This window comes from Colius striatus, chromosome 25 (assembly GCF_028858725.1).
Source record: "Colius striatus isolate bColStr4 chromosome 25, bColStr4.1.hap1, whole genome shotgun sequence".
Lineage (NCBI taxonomy): Eukaryota > Metazoa > Chordata > Aves > Coliiformes > Coliidae > Colius > Colius striatus.
The window spans coordinates 532,703-554,280 of NC_084783.1; the positions used below are offsets into that span (position 1 = coordinate 532,703).

General features: G+C 53.7%; 2 protein-coding genes across 4 annotated transcripts in view; one reads left to right on the top strand and one right to left on the bottom strand.

The window, feature by feature from the left end:
- MLLT1 (MLLT1 super elongation complex subunit) overlaps positions 1-4,497 on the top strand; it is a 29,605-nt gene extending 25,108 nt beyond the window's left edge. Inside the window, exon 12 of the mRNA XM_062015240.1 lies at positions 190-4,497. Within this exon, the coding sequence (XP_061871224.1) occupies positions 190-318 (129 nt within the window). The 3' untranslated portion in view covers positions 319-4,497. The remainder of the gene's footprint in view (positions 1-189) is intronic.
- A 489-nt stretch (positions 4,498-4,986) lies between these two features.
- On the bottom strand, positions 4,987-21,208 carry ACSBG2 (acyl-CoA synthetase bubblegum family member 2). Of its 3 annotated transcripts, none has more exons than XM_062015229.1 (15): positions 21,141-21,208; positions 17,736-17,865; positions 15,738-15,817; positions 14,950-15,194; positions 13,925-14,013; positions 13,252-13,372; positions 12,720-12,800; positions 12,086-12,235; positions 11,238-11,414; positions 10,467-10,648; positions 9,475-9,708; positions 8,607-8,824; positions 7,860-7,999; positions 6,792-7,038; positions 4,987-6,360 (listed from the first exon to the last, which is right to left on the bottom strand). In XM_062015229.1, the coding sequence occupies exons 2-15, from the start codon at positions 17,858-17,860 to the stop codon at positions 6,245-6,247; spliced, it is 2,205 nt and encodes a 734-aa protein (XP_061871213.1). In that variant the 5' UTR covers positions 17,861-17,865; positions 21,141-21,208; the 3' UTR covers positions 4,987-6,244. The 3 variants fall into 3 exon arrangements, with proteins under 3 accessions (XP_061871213.1, XP_061871214.1, XP_061871212.1); XM_062015230.1 differs by lacking the exon at positions 21,141-21,208 and adding an exon at positions 18,209-18,255 and having other exon boundaries at positions 14,950-15,191; XM_062015228.1 differs by lacking the exon at positions 21,141-21,208 and adding an exon at positions 18,209-18,255.
- Positions 21,209-21,578: the final 370 nt, after the last annotated feature.

Here is a 21,578-nt window from a genome sequence, read left to right on the forward strand (position 1 = left end):
CCCGCCAGGCACACAGAGGAGCTGCTGTGCTTTTTTGGGAGGGGATTCCCTTCCCATTGCAAGACATTCTCCTCTCTAAAGGGATGAGGAGCGGCCTGCATGGGTTGCTCTGTGTTTTCTGGCCTCCGTGCCGTGCTTCACCTCCATGGGCTCTCTGTACCCATCCTCCCTTGTCTCCTTTCTGTCCAGATTGTAAATCTCATTGAGGAAACTGGGCATTTTAACGTTACCAACACCACCTTTGACTTTGACCTGTTCTCCCTGGATGAGACGACCGTCCGGAAGCTGCAGAGCTACTTGGAAGCGGTGGCCACATGACGCTCGGCCTCGGGAGCTGCTGCTTGGAAACCAGAAACCCCCCTCTCTTGGTACCAGGAAACAAACCCATGGAACTAGGCCTTCTTCCTCTCCTGATTCACCTGAAGCACTGCCTTAGAGAACAGCCATGCTCTATGAATGCACAGCCAGCTGCACTTTCTTGTAGGCTTCAAACAAGCACCCACCTCGCTGAGTCTGTCCTCCTTAGCTTCGTTAGCGCTCATGGGCGCAGAGCAAACAGCTGTGCTGCACTTGGCTGCACACACTGACCTTGTTTGGTTTTTACTTCCAAGAAAAAACAAACAAAACCAAACTGTGTTTGTAAGAGCAACGTTTTGAGGCGTCTCTGAGACCTGGAGAAGTGCAGATGACGTTTTCATCACCAAACCTGGGGGACCAGCCTTGCCCACAGAGAGCTCCGAGCGTGCCCCTTTCCCTCCAGCTCTGCTGAGGGAGCGTTTGTGCCGTTTGGGAGTGAGATTTGGCTTTTACAAAGCTTGGCCAAGAGACTTTGATGGCAACAGGAGGCTTCCAGAGGGGATCCTGCTGCGGAGAAAAGCGGACACAGATCCCAGTTCCGACCGCTCGCAAGTGAGTTCTGCTGCGGGTCGTTGGGCTGCCAGTCCTCCCCCTCCCTCCCCAGGGCACCGTGGGACCTTCAGCTTCCTTCAGAGACAGTTTGTGCTCATCGAAGAGGCCTCTAAGAACCTGCTGTGTCTCCCTGCTGGGGTTTTGAGATGTCTTGTTTGTTGATCTGAGCTCTTAAACAAAGTCTCACTCCTTTCAGTCTGCTTTAACTGTAATAGGACTACGAAACTGTAAGCTGTATATTTTATATATATATTATATATATGTATGTACTGTATGTATAAGAAGGGCCTGGTTGGGTCTTATGATCTTAAGGGTGTGTTTTTTCTGTTGTTTTTAAGGGGCAGGGCAGGGCGCTTCACCACATCGGAAATTGTTTGTTAAAATGCCTCTCGTGGACAATTTTTAGTGTCTGAAAAGCTGAACAGCAATCTTCAAAGCATTTTGTGCCCCTCAAGGGGCTCACCTCTCCTCTCTTTCTTCTTGTCAGTGTTGAATGACTTTGCCAAAATACGTGATTGGTTTTGTTGTGTGTTCTCAAAGAGGAATCTCCTACAGTGGCCCCTATAGTAGTGGCTGTACTTGGGGAAAACCAAAACAAGGGAGGAAGTTCTGGCTTTGGACACACCTGGGAAGAGCCAACGTAGAAAATGAGTCAGGTCAGGTTTGTTTTCTCTCCTCCTTCTCCCCCCTCTCCCCACTGCCTGCCCAGGAAATGGCAGGAAGCAGTAAACACTAATCCAGAGTCACCCATCTCCGCTTGTGTTGACTCCCAGGCGTTGCCCAGGTGGCTGGGAAGAAGTCTCCAGGCTGTGTGAGGCTCCAGTTTCCCCAGATTCAGTATTGCTGAAGAATTGCTCAGTTTTTTCCAATCAGTGTGTAAGCTTTTGCCAAATGTTGGGTGGGCTGCAGGCAGTGAGGAGCAGCACAGCACTCCAGAGGAGCCCCTCTCAAGAGTGGGACCTCCCAGCTCTGTGGAAGCCCCATGGGGGGAGCTTTTGGGGGGTGGCACCTCTCCAGGCTTTGCTGTCCCTTCTCCAGTAGGAAACTGCAGTCCCTTGTTTTGGGTTCTCCCTTTTCTTTATCATGGAAATGTTGCAACTAATCAACTGAAGTGGCAATATGATGATAAGCTTGTTTGAGTTGGGTCATGTTGACCCGATTCCCGTTAATTTTTGTCTTGTACCATCTCTCATGTGTTTGTGTGTGTGTGTGTGTGTAAAGAAAAAGAATCAAGCTCATGCCAGGTGTAACCCCTGTCACAACAGTGATCTCAGCCCTTTTCTTTCTTGATGAACAATGCCAAGGCTGGATAGAGACCCGGTGAGCAGATGCAGGCTGAGGAGGTGGAGGACAGTGGAGCTGCAGTTCCCTCGCTTGGCAGCAGGAGGATACACACACAGCCCAGAGCCTGACAGACCGATCCCTGCGCTGTGCCAGGTGTGTGGGGAGACCCAAACTGCTCCTGCTGTGGGGGATCTGTGGTGAGGAGCCATCCCACAGGTGCTGTGACCCCTCGCTTGGCTCCCCTGCGTGTGCAGAGTCTCAAGGGCCCGGTCAGTGTCCTTCCCTGCAGCAGGAGGAGCAGAGGTGGGAGCCACCCCAAGATCTTCCTGAGGTCTTTGCCTCCTCTCCACCCCTGTCCCTTCCTTCCAGCGTTTCTCCAGTTACCCCAGGAGGGGAGGGCCGGGAGCTGCAGCCTCCCACCTGCCCCCTCCCCTTATTCCCTGGGGGCAACACAGTGAGGGGAGGAGCTGCAGCTCCTGCAGCATCAGCCTCATCCTGTCCTGGCACTGACTTTCAAGCCTGAGATGAGCATTGATGGCAGTTTGATTTGGGTGGGTTTTTGTTTATATGAAAAGTATTTTACACCTGGATTTATTGGTTTTTTTTAGACTGTTTATGATCTCCTTGAAACCCCCAAACTAGGCTCATTCCCCCCTCCCCCCAGCACTGGTTCCTTTCCCATTGTGTGCAACGTGCTGGTTTGTTACTCAAAGGTTTCTTGCAAGTACTTAGTCTTCTCCAGAGTCCTTGGGGTGGGGTGTTTGTTGATGGGGAGAGGGGGGGAACGTGGTAGAGTCAGAGACTGACTCTGCAATGAATGGTCAGGTTTGAGCCTCATCTTGTTGTGTGTGTGTGTGTGTGTGTGTGTCCTCCCCCCTCATTTCTAGTGGCATAGGAAGGAGTTCCCGTGTAGGTGCCCGTGAGGCTGGCTGGCCTCTGTGCTCAACATGCTGTGTACAGGTTATTTGTGGATAACAGGAAAAAAAAAAAACCCAGAAAAAGGAAAAAAAAAAAGAAGTGTTTTGTTGTTGTGTCACTCTCTTGAGAGCATGGACGATCGTGGTGCTGTAGGGAGGAGGCGGCCGTGGCGGGCGCTCCTGCCCTCCAGGCCGTTGGTAGTAGCTTTTGCTTGAGTTGTTTAAAGAGTTAAAAGTTCAAAAAGCATTAAAAAAAAAGAGGAAAAAGGAAAAAAAAAAAAAAAAAAGGATCCAAAATTTGACTGTAGCCATAATGGTGGGGGTGTTGTTGTTGTGTTGGGTTTGTTTTTGCCAAGGAGGATGGACGGAGCTCTCGGGGCGCTTCCGCGTCCTTCGGGCTGTTTGTTTGAGGGAAGGGCTGGAGGCGCCTTGGGTCGAGTCGTGTGGGAGGTGAGGTCGGGACACGGCTCTTCCTTTGGCCTTGGCAATGAAGGGCAAAAAACCAGAGGGGTCAGGAGTGTTTTCCTGCCTTGGTCTGTGCACATTTTAAGCCTCGAGGCTTCGATTACTGACACTTGACGATTAAATAAGGATGGGAAGGCTGGTGGGGTCCCAAAGCGCCAGCCGAGGCGTGATCAGACACGTGGGTAACGAGACTAAGCTGAACACATGGAAGTGCAATGATTGTGCCACCAGATCTCTTGCCATGGGGCCATGGTAGCAGCAGAACTAACAAAGCAATTGATGCAACAATCCAGAAGCAGGTTTTGGGGGGGGGGGGGGGGGGGGTTGTGTTTTTATTTTGTCAGATCTTGGAACGTATTTGATGGTGGGAGAGGTTTGAAAGTTCCCTTCTGTGCCCTGAGAGAACCCTCAGGGCTGGTGTGGTGCTGGGTCCCTGTGCTCATGGTGCTGCTGCAGACAGACCATCCTGCACCTCCTTGCTTCTAAAAGAGACAAAAATAAAACCAAGGGATGGGTCTCACATTCCCTGGGGGCACGAGGTAGCCATCAAAAACTGACAAGATGAGTTTGCACTCCTAAAGAGAAAAAAGAAACAGAGAGAAAAATGTAAGTACTTCAACTTCTAGATGATTTTTAACTGTTATTTCTGCCTAGAGCCAAGGTATTAAATACCTTGTCACCTGAGGATTTTAAAAGTTGTGTTGGGAAATGGGTTCTTCACTCAGCTGTGAGAAATGCAGCTGGCCCAAGACTTCACTGCAAGGCTAAAACCACACCAAGCTGTTTGTAATACCTGACAGGATCTGTTTGTCCTGGATTTTACAACTTTTTGTTAAATTTGTGGAACTCTGGAGGAATTTTCTAGAAAAAAAAACAACAAAAAAAGTGAAATAAAAGTCAGATGGAAAAGTAAAAAACAAAACCAACCCCTCTGCAGCGTGTTTTGGGTGCTTGTGTTGCTTCCCCAGGGCCAGCACGGAGGCTTTGCCCCAGCCCCTGCTCCCAGGAAAGCGTTTCCATGGAGCAGCCAGAGCAGGGAGGTGAGGGGCTGCTCTGCAGCTCCCCCAGCCCTGGGCCTGCACAGGAAACCCACAGGGAAAAGGAAGGTTCCAGGGGGAAGGACGGTGGCTGTTAAAAGGGGGTTTGTTTCAGGGGTGCTGCAGCAGGATGGAGCTCAGAGCACTGGGAAGGGAGGGGGGTTGTGCTTGTGCTTCCCAAGGAGGTCCAATTCTCCTTAATCCCCTCAGTGGGAGGGTTGGGTTTGTATCCATCACTCTCTCAGGAGCTGCTTCAGGACATCACTGGCCCTGGGATAAAGCAAATTAAGTGTTTTGCTGCTCTCCCCCCAGCCTTGGACCCAGCCCAGTTTCTGTGGTACCCCCATGCAGAGCATTGAAGAGTTGAGACAAAGTGCAGAGTTGCTATTTATTTATTAAGCATTCCTTTGAACACAGGAGACATTTCAAACCCTCAAGCTTCTGAGCACAAAGCTTTGTAGTGCAGCCCCCCACCCCCATACAGGTGCTGGGGGCAGCAGGAGGGACACTGAGCCCAGAGCAGCTTACAAAGGTTTAGGCTTCATCCTGCTGAGGTGTCTGGCTCCTGGTTTGATACTGAGCTCTGGGTTCAGCACTGGCCCAGCTGGGGAAGCCCCTGGCACAGCTCCTGCTTTGTGCCACCCCCCTGGGCCTGGGGAAGGTCCCTCAGAACCCCAGCATGGGGCTGCACCCCTGGGGCTCAGATCATCATTTCTAGTTTGAAATAAGCCATTTTATGAGCCAAAAATACATATTCCTTCTTTTTACCAGTCCTTCAGGCACTGGGCAGACTGGAGGGAGCCTGGCAGAACCCTGCAGAAGGAACCTTCAGGAGCTGCTGGCCCTGGCCCAGCCTCGGAGAGGGTGAGCCCCAGGGTTCAGGAGGACAAGGAGAGAAAGGGCCTTTGGTCACAGAGTGCAGAAGAAACAGCCACATTCCCAGCCCCATCTCCTCTCCCCCAGCACAGGTACAATGTCCCAGCCAAGCCCAACCTGCTCTGGAGTTCCCCCAGCTTCAGGATGATTGTAGAACTACAGCCAAGGACTTCACACACACAGACACACACACAGCTTCACAGCCCGTCCCTCCCACAACACAGCAGCCTGTCTCGACTGCTTTAACTGCTTGAACAACACAAGTTATGGCTTCATTGTAACTCAGGAAGATAAAACAAACTCAAAAAATATTGCACAGACAAACCCAGCAGAGGTGAGGTCCCACAGGCACGCTGAGGCAGGGGGCACAGGCACCGCTGACCGAGGCGCTTTGGGGCTGAAAGACACCCGGAGCAGCTCAGCTTGTTATCACCCTGTTCAGTGTGCAGGGGGGGAAGGATGCTGCTATAAAAAGACATCTGCAAACAAAACTGCAGTTCCTGATTGTTGGACATTCAGCTGAGGAAAAGAAACCTTTGGTTAAACCAGAACATGTGACATGGATTTAAAGTAAACGTCCTGCCCTTATGGACAGGCACAACCACACAGAGCAGAGGGCTTCAGGAACACCTCCACAGAGGGAGCCACGGGCACAGAGGTGCTCAGCACACCAGGGAAGAGCCAAGGGCAGAAGGGCAGGCAGTGCTGGAGGCTCAGGGACTGCAGCAGGAGCCCAGCCCGGGGCCAGGAGCCTCGTCACTGCCGCAGAGCAGCCGCTGAGGCCGCGGCCGGATCCGCGTCCAGGTAGAGCTGAGCGATTCGGTCCTTGTACTTCTGTGTCACCACTGGTCTCCTCAGCTTCATGGTTGGGCCTGGGGACAAAAAAAATCCAGCACAAGGTTTTGATGAGACACAAGTCTGGAGAAGAGCTTTAAGCCCCTGGAGTCCAACCACTGCCCTTACCCTGCCCAGCCCACCACTGAAAGACTGAGGACAGGTGAACAGACCCTGGCTCCTGAGCTCTGTGTGATGCAGAGTTTCCTTTCCCTGTGAATAGAAATGGTGCAACCAACCATCCTGCAGACAACCCAGGACCCAGGGTAAGTGCTGCTCAGCTCCCTTCTGTCAGGTAGAGGGGAGAATTCATCCCACCCTCCCTACAATTTGGATGTGGAAAAGCCACAGTGAGGAAGGGGCTGTGGATAGCTCAGTCTATGGGAGGGCTCTGGGCATGTTGTAATAGCCAAAGTAGATATTAAACTGGAGTGAGGGGGTAACCCCAAACATCCCCCCTTCCACTCACCAAGCTCTCCACCAAAGAGAGAAAAGTCCTTCTCCAGAAGGACCCACTTCTGGACTTTCTGGGCGTTGGAGACAGCTCTCTCATTGACTGCTGCAATTCCCTTCTGGATGGCTGTGTAGACAGCTTTGTCCTTGGTGCTGATGATTTCAGAGACTTTGGTGGCCTTGCTGCCCAGTTTCTGACAGTATTCAACAGCCTCTGCAGTGAGCTCATCCCCTGGAGCACCACTTTCTGCATCCACATTGCACTGCAAGACAGACCAGAGCAGGTGACTGCAGATGGCTAAATGCTCCATTCCCTTCACACTCCCCACCCCACTGCCCATTGGCCAATTAATCAACCACTCATTTGCATAACTTGATTAAAGCCACTGCTTCAAATGAAACCTTGCTGAGGCATTTTGCAGGTGAAACTCCTGCAGATCTTTGTTCACCAGCCCCAGCAGCTGCAGAGCTCACCTTCCCCTGTTCTTCCTTTGCTATCCCTGGGGGATCCCTTTATTCTGGGCCCAAGTTTACTTTCCCTACATCCCACAGCAGCAGAACTGGCTGTTGGAAGTCAGCTGATGATGGTGGTTGTGATGTTCTTGTCTTCACCTCCCCCAGGGCTCAGCCTCTTCTGCACAAGGCTGTGGAGCACGTGCACCAACGAGGAGCTGCCAGTGCCCTGAAAAGCCAGCAGCCTGCAAGAGAGGCCACCACTGCAGGGCAGCACAGATGCCTCACTGGGGAGTCTGAAATCACTGGCAGCTTGTGGCTGGCTGGGCTGCCCCAGGAGACACTAAAAATGGGTAAGAAAAGCACAAAAGCTGCTCTTTTTTTATTTTCACTCTGGCTTTCAGGTCTTTTTCTTCTGCTTCTTTGTGCCTTGTGTGGTACAGAGAGTTGTCCTGATTGTTGGGTCAAGTGGCCACACTCACTTTCCTGTACAGTCACAACTGCTGCTGGCAGCCCAGCTACGAGTCCCCCCTCCCACTGCTGACTAGAGACAGGACACTGCAACAATTCTCTTCCCCACTGGAATCAAACACATGCAGCCAAGGTGGGTTCCCATCCTCTTTTCCATTACCTTTAGGGTCAGAAGCATAGCAAGGAACTTTGCTTTGTCTCCAACCAACATTGCATTGCTGATGATGGGAACAGCATCTTTCACAGCATCCTCAATCGGGACTGGAGGCACGTTCTCACCTCCTGCAGTGATGATAAGCTCTGCAAAACAGACAGATCCTAGTTAATGCTTCAGAGCTTTTCCTCTTTTCCTTCACAGCTGTAAAGAACTTGAGAGCTCCTTTGTGTGTCCCAGATCAAAGGGTGAGTCTGTGCCAACACCCAGAGAGGGCAGCAAACCCAGACACGCTCCAGGTGGGCTGGGGGAGATGAGGCTGAGGTGCATGAGCCACGCAGCAGCTGCAGTGGCCTGGAGATGTCTGTCTCTGGGAGCACAGCCTGTGGCACACAAGCCCCTCAGCACCCCACCATAGCCACACCTTGGGCTCCAAGGCATGGAAGGTGGTACCCAAATTGTGCAGAACCTGAAGTAAAAACCAATTTGCTGAGGCAAAGCCGAGGTTTTGAAGTTGCAGTGTGACGTGGAGCTGAGGAGAAACCACCTCTCTTGGCTGCCTGACATGGGCTTCTTAAAGCATCTCCTCTGCATGAGCATTTATCTCCCTATAGGAGGACACACTGCAGCCACATGCACAGCATTTAAACAGCATCTAAACATCCCTCTGTGCACACCACAGCCATGGAACTCACAGGGTCTGAGCACACCCCAGCACTACACAACCTCAGCCAAAGCCAGGCCACGTGTTACCTTTAATTCTGCCAGTGATGTAGAGGAATCCATCTTTATCATGCTTGCCAAGGTCCCCTGAGTGCAGCCAGCCCTCTTCATCAATTGCCTCTCTGGTTTTGTCCTCCATGTTCAGGTAGCCCATGAAGATGTGTCTTCCTGAGAAGCAGATCTCCCCATTGCCCTCTCCATCTGGCTTATGGATCAGTGTCTGGCAGCCTGTGATTGTCTTGCCACAGCTTTCAGAGAACACAAACACACACACCCAGGGCATTCTTAGTTTTCTTTCTTAAAGGCAAGAGCTGAGCAGCAGAGTGAGATGACAGCAGCACCTCCCAAGCTCAAGTGCTTGGACCATGCCAGGCAGCTTTCTCTTACAACTGCTTCAACAAGCAACTTGGAAACTTAGAAGGCATCTGCTTTTGTAAGAACAGCTATAGGAGCTGTTATTGCAGAGATTGGTGCTCACACACCTGCTGTTTTCCACCCATTGCTCTGAATGAGGAGGTTTGTGTCCTTGGCAAGAGGCTTTTACTGCTGGTGGTGTTTACCCACTGCTGGCTGAACCCACAGGGACCAAACAAGCCATTCAAAGCAACAGCAGAGTCTCAGTGTCCAATTAATTCATGCAGTAACATGAGCTGTAGGGTAGAGTTCCCAATCCCTCCTCTGCCCGTGAATCCTTTGTGTCCTGCTCCCTTCCCAGAGGTAAGTTTTAGTACCACGGCTGTTGCTCTCCATCTGCAAGATGGGACCAAAGGAACTGCCTCCCAAGGGACTTTTTACTTACAGGGATGAGCTGCACCAGGCAAAACAGACACACCTTAAAGAGAAACCCTGCAGCAGCTCTGCCCCCCAGCAGCAGTGCTCTGTGCACAAAGGCCCGTACCTGGTGAGCTTGAAGGCGTGAGGTAGAGAGATTGTGTGAGGCCCAGAGCTCTCACTCATGCCATAGAGCTCCAACACAGGAATGTTCAGACTTAAAAAGAACTCCAGAGTCTCCCTGGTGATGGGAGCAGCCCCTGTGTAGCACTTTGTGCAGCGGTCCAGCCCCAGGGCCCTGCGCACTCTCCTGAACACCAAGTGCCTGGCTAAGCGGAAATTCAGCGGCACGTCCGAGGACCTGGGGAGGGAAACGGTGACAAGAGCTCAGACACCAAACACAGCTTCAAAGCTCTCCCTCCTGCTCTTAGTTTAGCAGTAGAAGTTTAAATTCCTTCCCCAGCCAGCCCTTGCTGCTCAGCCTCTGCTCAGAGAGTGGTTGGGAGTGGAAAAGACCTTTAAGATCGAGTCCCAGCCCTGCCCTCACCCTGCCCAGCCCAGCACTGAGCCACAGCCCTCAGCACCTCAGCTTTGGGATCCCTGCAGGGCTGGGCACTGCCCCAGCTCCCTGGGCAGCCTGGCACAGGGCTGACACCCCTCTCAAGGAAACAGCTCCAGCCTCAACCTCCCCTGGGGCAACTCCAGCCCCTTTGCTCTTATTCATTACTGGGGAGACAAGACTGATGCTCAGCTCCCTGCAGCCTCCTGTCAGGGAGTGTCAGAGAGTGCTGCTGGCTCCCCTCAGCCTCCTCCAGCCTCAACACCCCCATTCCCTCAGCCCCTCCCCAGCACCCCTGTGCTCCAGCCCCTTCCCCAGCTCTGGCCACTCTGCAGCCCCTCATGTGGCAGTGAGTGAGGGGCCAGCCCTGAACACAGCCCTGGAGCTGCAGCCTCCCCAGGGCTCAGCACAGGGGACAATCCCTGCCCTGCTCCTGCTGCCACCCCAGAGCTGATCCCAGCCAGGCTGCCACTTGCCCACGCTCCCACCCAGCTCGGTGCCATGAGCCAAGTGGCCTGATGCGACCGTGAAGTCCCGAGTGCCGTGTGGGTCACAGTTACCCGTTCATCCGCTTCAGGTTTGTCTGCAGCCCCACTCCCTTGGCCCAGGCTGCCACTTTTCTTCTGAGGGCTGAGGATTTTGCACCCACAGATTTCATCTTCTCTGCCATTTTCTCCCAGACACGAGGCACTCCCAGGAAGGCCGTCGGCCTCACCTCCCGCAGCGTGGCCACCAGGCTGCCCTGAGCAAAGCACAGTGGCACACCTCAGAGGGGCTTCACCACAGGCTGAGGCAGCAGCAGCCACACAGAGGCAGAGGCCTCAGCCAGCAGTTCTGAGCAACTGCTGCTTTTTGGCTGCAGTGGCACAGCTGTTGTTGAGCACAAAGAAGGCAGCACTGGGTAAGCCCAGCTCCCTTCTTGCCATACTCCTCCCCAAGAGGAGCCCAGGAGCACTCCAATGCCACACAGGGGTTTGGAGAAGACACTGAGGGTCCACATTTCCAGTGCTGAGCTGGCACAGAGAGAAGGGCTGTTCCCTTTCCAGGACACTGATTTAATGGTGGTGGCATTTTGCAATGTGGACAGAGCAAACACGGAGCTCGTTGCTCAACCAAAGTGTGGGAGCAGAGAACTGGTGTCAGGTGAAACACCAAGACAGTCCTAGTTGTGAAGTGCTCTGTCAGCTCATCCCAGCTTGCAATAGAGTCAAAAGGCAAAGGTCAGAGTGTGGCTGTTGTTGGGCAAAGCAACAGACCCTGAAACGGCAGCTGGTCACTGCACAGACGAACCCAGGAGACGCCACCCGCCCCAGGCAGCTCACAGCTCTTACCTTCAGTGCATCTGGTTGAGCAAAGAAAACTTGGGCCCCAACTGTGATTGCTGACCAAATATCTATCATCTGGGCAGCGATGTGGCTGAGGGGCAGGTAACTGACCACCAGCTCCTGCCTCTCCCTGGCGTCCGTCAGCATGATGAAGCGCCCGGCCGCCGCCGCTGTCCACGTCAGCTGGGACGAGAGCCACAGGAGGAGTGAGTGAGAGCCCTGCTGAGGGGACACCTCACAGACAGCCCACAGAGGGGATCTGTCAGGAACCATGCCCTCCCACCATGGCTTGTGCATTCATCCCTTTCCTTCAGCCACAGCTTGAAATCACTGCTGCAGAGTCTCCCACTGGAGGCTTTTCCTACCCCTGTGGCTCAGCAGAACCTCCTCACGTTGCAATCATGCAGAAGCCTCCCTGGGGAATCCTGCCAGTTCCACCTCATGCTCCTGGACAGCTCCTACCTGGGTGCATTAAGTGTCTTCTCCCCAGTAATGAACAACAGGACAGGAGGAAACGGGCTCAGGTTGCCCCAGGGGAGGTTGAGGCTGGAGCTGAGGCAGAACTGTTTCCCTGAGAGGGGTGTCAGCCCCTGTGCCAGGCTGCCCAGGGAGCTGGGGCAGTGCCCAGCCCTGCAGGGATCCCAAAGCTGAGGTGCTGAGGGCTGTGGGTCAGTGCTGGGCAGGGCTGGAATCAGGAGCTCGAAGGGACTTTCCTGTGCACAGCAGGCAGCTCCTCCAGCTGCTCTCTGCCCTCCCTCCACACCCCAGTTCACAGAACTCTTGAAACTTCCAGAGAAGCTACAAACTACAGTCACAGCTCGTGGAATGTGAAAGCACCTCAAGGAGGTACTTACATTGTCATGGCTGAGCATCACTCCCTTGGGCTGGCCTGTTGTCCCTGAGGTGTAGATCAGTGTACAGCACTGGTTTGGCTTCTGAGACTCGATGATTTCACGCAGCTGAGCATCTGGAACATCTTTACCAAGGTCCATGAACTCACTCCACTGTACACAGGAGAGAAGAGCTCAATCACTTTGCAGGCCCCCACTCAACATGCCAAATTAAAGCCTTTTGCTATACATGGAGAGAAGGAAACTGTGTCCTCCATCCAGACCTCTGGCAGAATCTGGAAGAGGTCACAAACACACAGTGTCAGCCCCAGTGGCTGCCTCAGGAGGCATGGTGAGCAGCAGAAAAGGTGAGATCCACCTTGAAGAAGCTGCCTAGCTCTGCAGCAACCCTGGGATTGACTGGGAGAGCTAAACTGGAGTAACTGTGGGACCTGGGGCTGCCTGGTAGGGATCAGTGTGCCAATACCCTCCCTTACAACAGGTGAGTGAGGTTTCAGCCACAGGAGGTGTCTACAGCTTCTCCCTCAAACCAAGACAAGCTCACGTGGTGACAGTGCTGGGGAGGGTGAGGGGAGGTCACGAGCCATCAGCACACCACAGCCAGGGTTCACAAGCCATCTGGGTGCCCAGGACTTACAGAGTACAGATTGGGTCTCTTCTCTTTCAGCTCTTCCCCATACTGGACAATGGCTTTCAGGTGAGGCAGTTTATGCTGAATCTGTGTTAAGAAGGGAGATTCATGAGGAGGAACAAATCCTGCTTATCCCCTTTAAGCCCCAGTGACCCACCACTTGTGCTGCTGCTATTTGCCATTTTAAGTGAAGCTAAGAGAGTCTGATCTGTGTCCCTGAAAGAGAACAGGGAAGCCTCACAGATGATCCTCTGGTCTGGGATGCTGCCAGAGAACCTAGGGTGTGCTCAGATGTTCATTTTGGCTTCTCCCAGCTTAAGCTCAAGGCTTTGCTAAGCTGTGGAACCACCAATTTAACCTCTCATGAGCTTTATCACTAGTGACTACTCATCAGAGAGCACACAGAGTAAGCTGGACCAGTTCACCTCTGTTTTCAGATCCAGCCTTGCCCTCAGGTACTGCCCTCCCCCAGCATTTACCCTCCCTCAGCTGTCAAGAGGATGCTGTTAGCCCCCAACCCTTTAAAAAGTCACTTTACTTCTAAGATTTTCTGCAGCTGTTTATGGTTTTCCACAACCAGAACATGAGCACTGCAGCTCTCTGCTATGTAATGACAGGCCTCAGGAGAGTTTGTGGTGTAGATACCAACAGCAAATCCCCTGGAAAAGAAAGAAACCAGAGAAGCAAACCACAGGATTAGAGGGGAAGCAGAGCTGGTGGCAAAGGAAAAACATTTTAGGAAGGCTACCCCAGGAAAGGACAAGTGGAAGGGTTAATTCCAAGAGCAAAGCTCTGTTCTGGGGCATGGGAGGTGTGAGGATGGGGGAAATGGAGTAAAATGCCTCAGGTGGAAGAAGGCAGCTGCTAAAACCCCTCTGCTGTGACTCTCTGACACCCCCCATCGTGCCTGAAGCCTGGTGTAAGCCAGCCTGCTGCTGGATTAACCTCCTGTTCATCCTGGTTTGAGATAAGCACCATCATTTGTTGTCTCATAAGTCACGAAGCAAAGAGCTCAGGTTGTAGCTCCCTGCACTGCACTCACACAGAAGCAGCTGGGTTTGTTCTGGGCCTTTGTTTCGGGTTTGTTTTGTTGTTTTGGGCTTGGTTTGGGGTTTTTTTTGTCAAGCAGAAGCTACTTCTCAGGTAAATACTGGGATTGGTGTCTAAACACTAAAGGAAAATGCATGTCAAGAGACACCACTTGCTCTTACCCTGCAAAAATAGCTGCAATGTCAGCAATAAACCACTCTGCAGAGTTGAAGCCCAAGATGCACACTCCATGGAAACGCTCCAGCCCCAGCTGTAAACAAGAGATGGGGTTACAGCAACCTTGGTTTCCCTTTGAAGAATGCTTAAAGTTAATTTACAGATCTCTGCTGCAAGCACAACTCCAAGAGAAGATGCCATGCTGCTACACAGGTGGTAATTCACACCCAGAAACCTCCCAAGACCTACAAACAGAAGCTGTTAAGGCTCCCATCAGACACTGCCCTTCATTAGCAGGCAGAGACAAAGGCTTTGCTTAGGTCTGTGACCAGCTCACTGATGCTAAAACTGGAAGCCAGGTAGTGAATAGTTCCCCTTAGGCTGGGAATGAGAAGTAAGAGGTTAAGTTAGACACCATCCCACTGAGGCATCTGGCCAGTACAGGTTAGGTGTTGTTACATATCAATAATGATGATGGCAACAAACTCCAGGGCCAGAGACACCTTGCTGTGACATTCCAGCTGTTGAAATCCAGTCTTTAAGTCTCCTTCTCTGTTTCTGCCCCAGAGTGGAAGCACATGGCCTGGAAGATCCCATCACAGGAGTGCAGAGTGGCCAAGAAATGAGAGCTCAGGATGGTAACTGAGTACCTGCTGATGTTGGCTGCTCTGGGGAGTTTGACTCCCAGCAGTAAGAGGCAAAACCTTCATCCAGTTTGGCCACTTGAGTCTCATTCCTGAGCCCTGCTTCAGGTTCCTTCTTGGGAAGGTTGATACTGGCATGTTCCATGAGAACCACACTGTCCAGCTTTGACATATACCTCACCCACCTCTCTGAATGTTTCCCTTCCCACTGTTAGCTGAGTGTGGAAGAGACTTGCACAGCATCTAAACCAAACCAGTGTGGAAGTCCCAGGCTGCCCATGGCTCCTCACTCAGAGACTTTGCAGCTCTCAGCTACAGCTGACCACAGCTATTCCCACAGTCACATCGACTGAGCGTGAAGGAGAAGCAGGAATTCAAGAGCTTACCTTCAGAAAGCTTTTTGCTGCTTTCCAGCACTCATCATAGTACATCTGGTACGTTAGTTTGATCCACTGGCCGCCCTTTTTGGATGCAAGGGCATAGCAATCACCGTATTTTCTAGCAGCTTCCTGGAACAGCTCATGAACAGTCTTTGGTGCCTCACTGCCAATGCCCTGCTCATCCATCCTCAGCCTGACCTCTCCATCCCTTTGTGTCGTCCACACACTGGAGGCAGGAGGTGAAGAGGCTGCTTTGAAAGAAAAGTGTTGAGCATCTTGCATTTAGGAACAGTTCTGTTGTGGCAGCCAGCAAGAAATCCAAGTGTCAGGCAAATGAAAGCAGCTGCTGATATACCCCTCCCAGTCCTCCTGACCTTTTAATCTTGGCACATTTGCCATACAATTCCTGGTCAGATGGAGCCTCTAAAGCACTTGCAATGTGTTGTGAAGCGTTTCCCACGTACATCCCCCTCTGACCTGCTTCACTGCCCTAAAGCTCTTGCACTGGTAGGGTGGCAGCTTCCTGCACCAGCCACACACACTGTGCTTTTTGCTTTATAAGGGGGACTGAAAGCAGGACATTATGACCTGGCAGCTGAGCATCAGGCAGTGGCACTGCCTATTTTACTCCTTGAAGCACATCTGTGCTTTGAAGTCAAAGTTCATTGTAAAGCTGAAGTCCAAGAGGCTTCTGCACAGACCACCCTGCACTTTGAGCTGCTTTGGTGGATTCCTCTCTCATTTCAGTGACAATTCAACATTCACCAGGGGAACTAAAACATTTTGCCACTTACCTTTGGGACCAGCCATGTCTCTCTGACATCCCTGTGTCTGAGATTCTCCAGCTGTCTCAGTGCTCTGGGCCTCAGCAGTTCTGCAAGGCAGAAGCAATTAGCCCTGGGTGAGCTTCAGCACAAGGGCTGAACAACACCCTTCAGGCACACTTGTTCCATCACTTCATTATATTAATCCTCAGAAGTCAAAGTGGTTCCTTTACTAGTTTTACCAGCCTGCATGGCTATGGCAGTGAGAGCTCCCCTCCCAGGCAGTGTGCAAGCCTGTAGAGCCCTGTGTGTTGTCCTAATTGCAGCTGTCATCCCAGAGAGGCTGCAGTAGAACCCATAAACACATCACCCACAAAACAGCAAGGTCTGCTCCAGGTGCCTGAAAACAGAGCCTAAAGCAGGGAGGAGGAGGGGAGGAGGAAGGAGCTGATGGATCTGGTGCTTATCTCCTGTCTGCAACGTGTGAGTCTAAGGAAGGGGGAGCAGAGAGGGCAGTGGCCTCTGTCCACAGCACTGCAGCGTTTCCCCTGGGGAGTCAGCCCCTGGGGAAGCCCCCAGAGGTTTCCTGCAGAAAGCCAGGCCAGCTGAAAGGGCAGGCAATTGATTTAGCAGGAAATGTTGTTCTCAGGCACTCCTGGGAAAGTTCATGCACTGGGCTCCAGCAGATGCTGGTGAAGGGGGAAGGAGCAGCACAACCTCTGTCTGCAGCAGCCACACTCCTCCCCAGGAGCCTGTCCTGTGGGGCCCCTTTGACCTTCCACATTGCAGGACCTGGTGAAATGCCACCTGCCCCTCTAGCACTGACTCCCAGGTCTGCCAGAAGGGCTGCAGGCCCCTGGCACCCCAGCAGGGACGGCTGTGGGAAGCTCTGCCAGCTCTGCCTGCCGTGATCAGACCACACCTGCACACGGGCAGGAGCTCCTCTGGTCCCAGCTCAGTGCCTCAGACTAATCCAGGCAGAGTTCCCACCCAGCCCCACACTTTCTCCTCTCTCTATAACACCAAAGAGAAGCCAAGTCAGCACTTTCCCTGTGTGCATTTCAGCATCAAGGGTAAATCACTTCCCTCTGTCTCAGGTTGTCTCTGGATTTCTAGGGGGTGGATAGTCAGCTCTCACTGCTTGGCCATGTGATAAGGTTTAAGGCACAGAGATCTGACACAGCTACTGCTGTGCACTGTCCTAAGTCACCTGCAAGCCAGAAACCAAATGGAAGTTAATGGCAGTTCCTCTGTTTCCCCCAAAGGGACTGTGGGAAGTTCCCTGCCACACGTTTCCTCCTCACAGCTACCATTTGTCAGCACAAATTACCCCTCAGTTGCAACAGTTCTGCATCATTTCCCCACCAGCTTTTATGACCAAAGCATGCAAATGAAGCAACAACAGAAAGCCCCAGCTATTTCCTTTGCAGTGAATCCAGTCATCCTTTTCTCTCCCTTACTACACATAATCCAAATGCAGCCTGAAAAAATGCAGGGAAATGGGGTTTCTCATTATCCTGTGGTGAGACACAGACTCCTAACCACTCAACTGCTCCTTAGCAAGAAGCTCCTTGGATTTAGAGAGAGACTAACAGGAATTTGATTAAACCCAGCACAGGTATTGCATCCAAGCTGTCCCTCCCAGGGCCACACTGCTCTGCTTACAGCACAGCAACACTTCAGTGTGGTACCTGCTGGGTATTCCAGGCATTTGATCAGTGACCTCCCAGTTGCAGGGAGTTAACTGACACTGTGCAAAGTCCCTTTATAGGAGGTGATCCTTCTAACTATGTAGGATATTAAATGCACACTGCTTCAAGCTCCACACTCTGGTAACTACACACAGCAAATGTAACTGTGTTCCTCTTCTTTTGAGAGGGTGAGGTTGCAGATGGAGCTTTTGGGGTTTGGAAGTCATCAGTGTTTGAAGCTTCTTTAGAAAACCCCCCTTGGTTAAGCACAGAATCCAAGCCCCACCCTGTGTATGCAGGTCACCACAGAGAAAGGGAAACCTTCAGTCAGACAAACCTGGTTGAAGAGCTGAGCAGCACATCATCCAGAGACACCTCACAGTTCCCTTGAGGATCTGAATTCAAACGAGCTGTGGGGACTGGTTCTGCCAGTGCCATCCCTGCATCTGACTCACACAGCATTGTCCCTGCAAAAACAGGTTATAACAACATTAAAATGCAGCCAAATGCCAGGGGAAAATGAGCTCCCACTGCTGCAGCTGCCTGAGCAAGGCCATCCCAAACAGGCTGGTTCCAGACCGCTGCATTTGCATGAAACCGGGTCAGATCCACACCACTCGCCCGGCTCAGCAACAAACCTGATCAGCAGCAGATGCTCCATCCCCTCCCCCAGCTGAAAGTGGCAATTAGAGCTCTGAGAGAGCCCCACGAGCCTGCCAAGCACAATTTCACACCCCCTTTGCCCCAAAACGTTCCCACTCGGCTCTCAAACACCCCCCCAACCCAGCACTGCAGGGCTCTGGGTCTGACCTTCCAGCAGCCTCTCCTCCTGCAGCAGCGCTGGAGACAGAGTGCAACATCCTTTATTTCTAAACTAGCGCCCAGGAGGCAGCTCTGCAGCATCTTATGTCATGTGCTGTCTGCCTCGCAATTGGCAGCGGCTCCTCACCCCACACGCCGCCTCTTAAGGGAGCTCTGGCCCCAGCCTCAGGCACACGGGGCTCTGAGCTCCCTCTCAGGGGATGCAGCCCTGGCATTTAAGCTGTTCTCTCAGAAATCAGCACTTTTTGGCAGCCTCCATGCCCTGCCCAGGGGATCTCACCACCTAGATGCTGGGATTTCTACCCCTGAAAGCAACGTGGGTTTCGTTTAAGGTTCACAGCCAAGGGCTTTGATGCTCCTGACGTGACAGGATGAGCTTTTACTGTTTCAAGGGGTGTTCTGGCTGACTGCAGAGGAATCTCGTGCTCCTTGGTGGTTTATGAAGTGTGTCTCTGTGCTGGTTTGTACCTGCCTTAGGCTGATGCAGTTCAAAGCTGACAAGGCAAAGAGAGCGTTTGAACCAAGACTGGCAGCAGCAGAAAGGAGAGAGCCCTTCTCTCCAGTGAATCCAACACAGCTGAGCTGCAGCCCTCTGCCTCTGCCAGGTGGGGAAAGGCACAGCTCCCAGCAGCCAGAGCTGCCTCCAGCCCAGGAAAGCACTTCCCCCCCCTTTTCTGCTTCCTCATCTGCACAAGGACACGTCACTGCTCACGCCACAGCCTCCGACCCACGGAGCAACAACCAGTGTCACTCCCAGGGATGGCTCCCAAAGGCCCATCTCTGAAGCTCCTGGGTAACTGGGCAGATGTTGCCCAACAGCTAAAACACCAGAGCAGTTTGTTTTCAAACAGGCCAGCTGTGAGGAAAGGAGCATTCCCTGTACAGAGCAGCCACCCAGACCTGCAAAACCTGGCTTTAGTTCCCTCCCCAGCCTGGGGGAACTCAAACCCACATCTAGAGGACTATGTGGTGCCTGCTGGAGGTGGCACCACTGCCCCTCTTGCACAAGCAGAGCCAGGCACCAGGGGAGGAGGAAGGTCCTGCAGAAGCTGGCAACAGGCCTGACCCCCTTTTTGCAACACTGTGCCCACATTCATTCCCTCCCAGAGCCCCACAACAAGAAGTTTAAGGCTCCCCTGTATCCCTGTGAAGGAAGCTTTTCTCCCTGCACTAATTACAGTGTTTCTCCTGCCATCTGCTCTTTAATTCAGCAAGAAAGTCTCAAGGGGAAGGGTGGAGGTGTTCTCACACCAGCTATTTTGCAGCATAGCTTGGGAAGCACTTGGGTGGCAGAGGCTGGCTGTAAACACGTTGGGCAGAGAAAGGCTGAGGTCTCATCTGCCAGACAGTCCCTTCAGCCTGCAGGTGTCTGTGCCATTCCCAGTCCCTCAGGAGGAAGAAGCACTTCCCAGTGGAGACCATCAGTGCATCCTGCCACTATGCACGTGCTCTTCACCAGGCTGCCCCTGTGCAGGGCACAACCCTGGCTGCATGGGCTGCTGCTGACAAGCTCCCAGGCATTGGCACATCAGGTATGGCACAAAGATAAAGGACGTGAGGCTGCACAGCTTGAAAGCCTGGGGGGGACACAGCAAGACATCAGTCACCACCAGCTGCAGTGGGATGGGAGCTTCAGGAAGATTCTAGATGGTAATGCCACATGGCCCTCAGCCCCAGGAGAGCAGCAGCACCTCCCTGCAGACACAGCAGCAGAACCTCTGGAGTGCCCAGGCACACTTGCACCATGAAGTGCAATGAAGGACAATGGCATCCTGGCTTGGGTTAGCAATAGTGTGGCCAGCAGGAGCAGGGAAGTGATTATGTCCCTGTACCCAGCACTGGTGAGTCTGCACCTGGAACACTGTGTTCAGTTTTGGGCCCCTCAGTGAAAGAGGGACAATGAGGGTGTCCAGAGCTGGGGAAGGGGCTGATGAGGAGGGGCTGAGGGCTCTGGGGCTGTTCAGTCCTGAGCATTAAAGGTTTTTTTCTCCTCAGCAGTGCCACTGAACACCCATCAGCATATGGCTGTGCTGGGAAATTACCCGATGCCTTCCTGATGATGGGGCAGAAAGAAGACAAGGGAAAATAACTGCAACCCTTACAAGGATGATACCACACCAAAGATCTTGAATGAATAAGATTGCAGGCAGATGTCTGAGCACTGCAGCACCTTCAGAGCTGGACTTTGGCTGAACAAAGCTGCTTTGTCAGCCAGACCCAGGGCTTGGCCACCCGAGGGGCTGGAGGCATCAGCACCCAGCAGCTCCTCAGCCACCTCCATGCAACTCTTAAGGCTAAACGTCAGGCAGACTGCTCTGCAGGACAACGGGACGTTTTCGGGAGAATCCCCAGCAGTGACTCAACAGGACACTGATGTAAGTTCCTAAAGTGCTGTTCCCGTCACTACACACCTGCAGAGCCCGCGGGTGGGAAATCCCCTCACTCGGAGCCTCTGAAGGCACAGGGATGGGTTCCCAGAGACACACCTCCCGCTGCCCGGGAGCTCAGCCCTGCCGGAGGCGCAGCCCGGCTCGGTCCCGCAGCATCCGCCGGAGCGGCCTCACGTTATCCCAGCGGCTGCAGCGGGCGGAGCTGCCGGCAGCCCCCGCGGGGCCGGCTCCCACCTCCTCCTCGGACCCCCCACCAGCCTGAGCGCTCGGCACTGACAGGACGCGCCGTGGCTTCATTTCACCCAAACCCCCACCCGTTGCAGCCCCGCTGACCGGGTGCCCCGCACCCGCTGCCGGGAGCTGCGACGCCGCACCCAGACAGCTCCATTTCCCACGCAACCGGCGCGGCTGCTGCGGGGCACGTGGGCTCGGGGCCGGCTTCGGCACCTCCCGCGGCGTGGCTGCAGCCCCTGCCCGCCCCCAGCCCCTCCCCTTCCCCCAGCTCCAGCCCCCCAGCCGAGCCCCGTTACCTCCGCAGCCGGCGACCCCCCCTCGGCGACCCCCGCGCGCGGCTACCGGCGCCTTTAAGAGCGCGCGCGCGGCGAGGGGGCGGAGCCTCCGCTTCGCCCCGCCCACACCCCCCCGCGAGCCCCGCGGCGGCGCCCCATTGGCTGAGGCGGCGCTCGGAAGGCAGCGAGGCCACGCCCCCTCCTGCCGCGCGCGCCCGGGGTCACTCGCGGTCATTGTCCCGCCGGGGCTCCGGGACCCCCGCACCGAGGGACCCCCGCACCGAGGGACCCCGCACCGAGGGACCCCCGCACCGACGGCGGGACGGACCCCACGGCAACCTCCGTCGGGAGGCGATGCTGCGGGCCGCACGTGCTGCCGGCCGCCCTCACTGGCGCAGGGAGGAGGAAGAGGAGGAGGAGGATGAGGATGAGGATGAGGGTGAGGGTGAGGATGAGGAT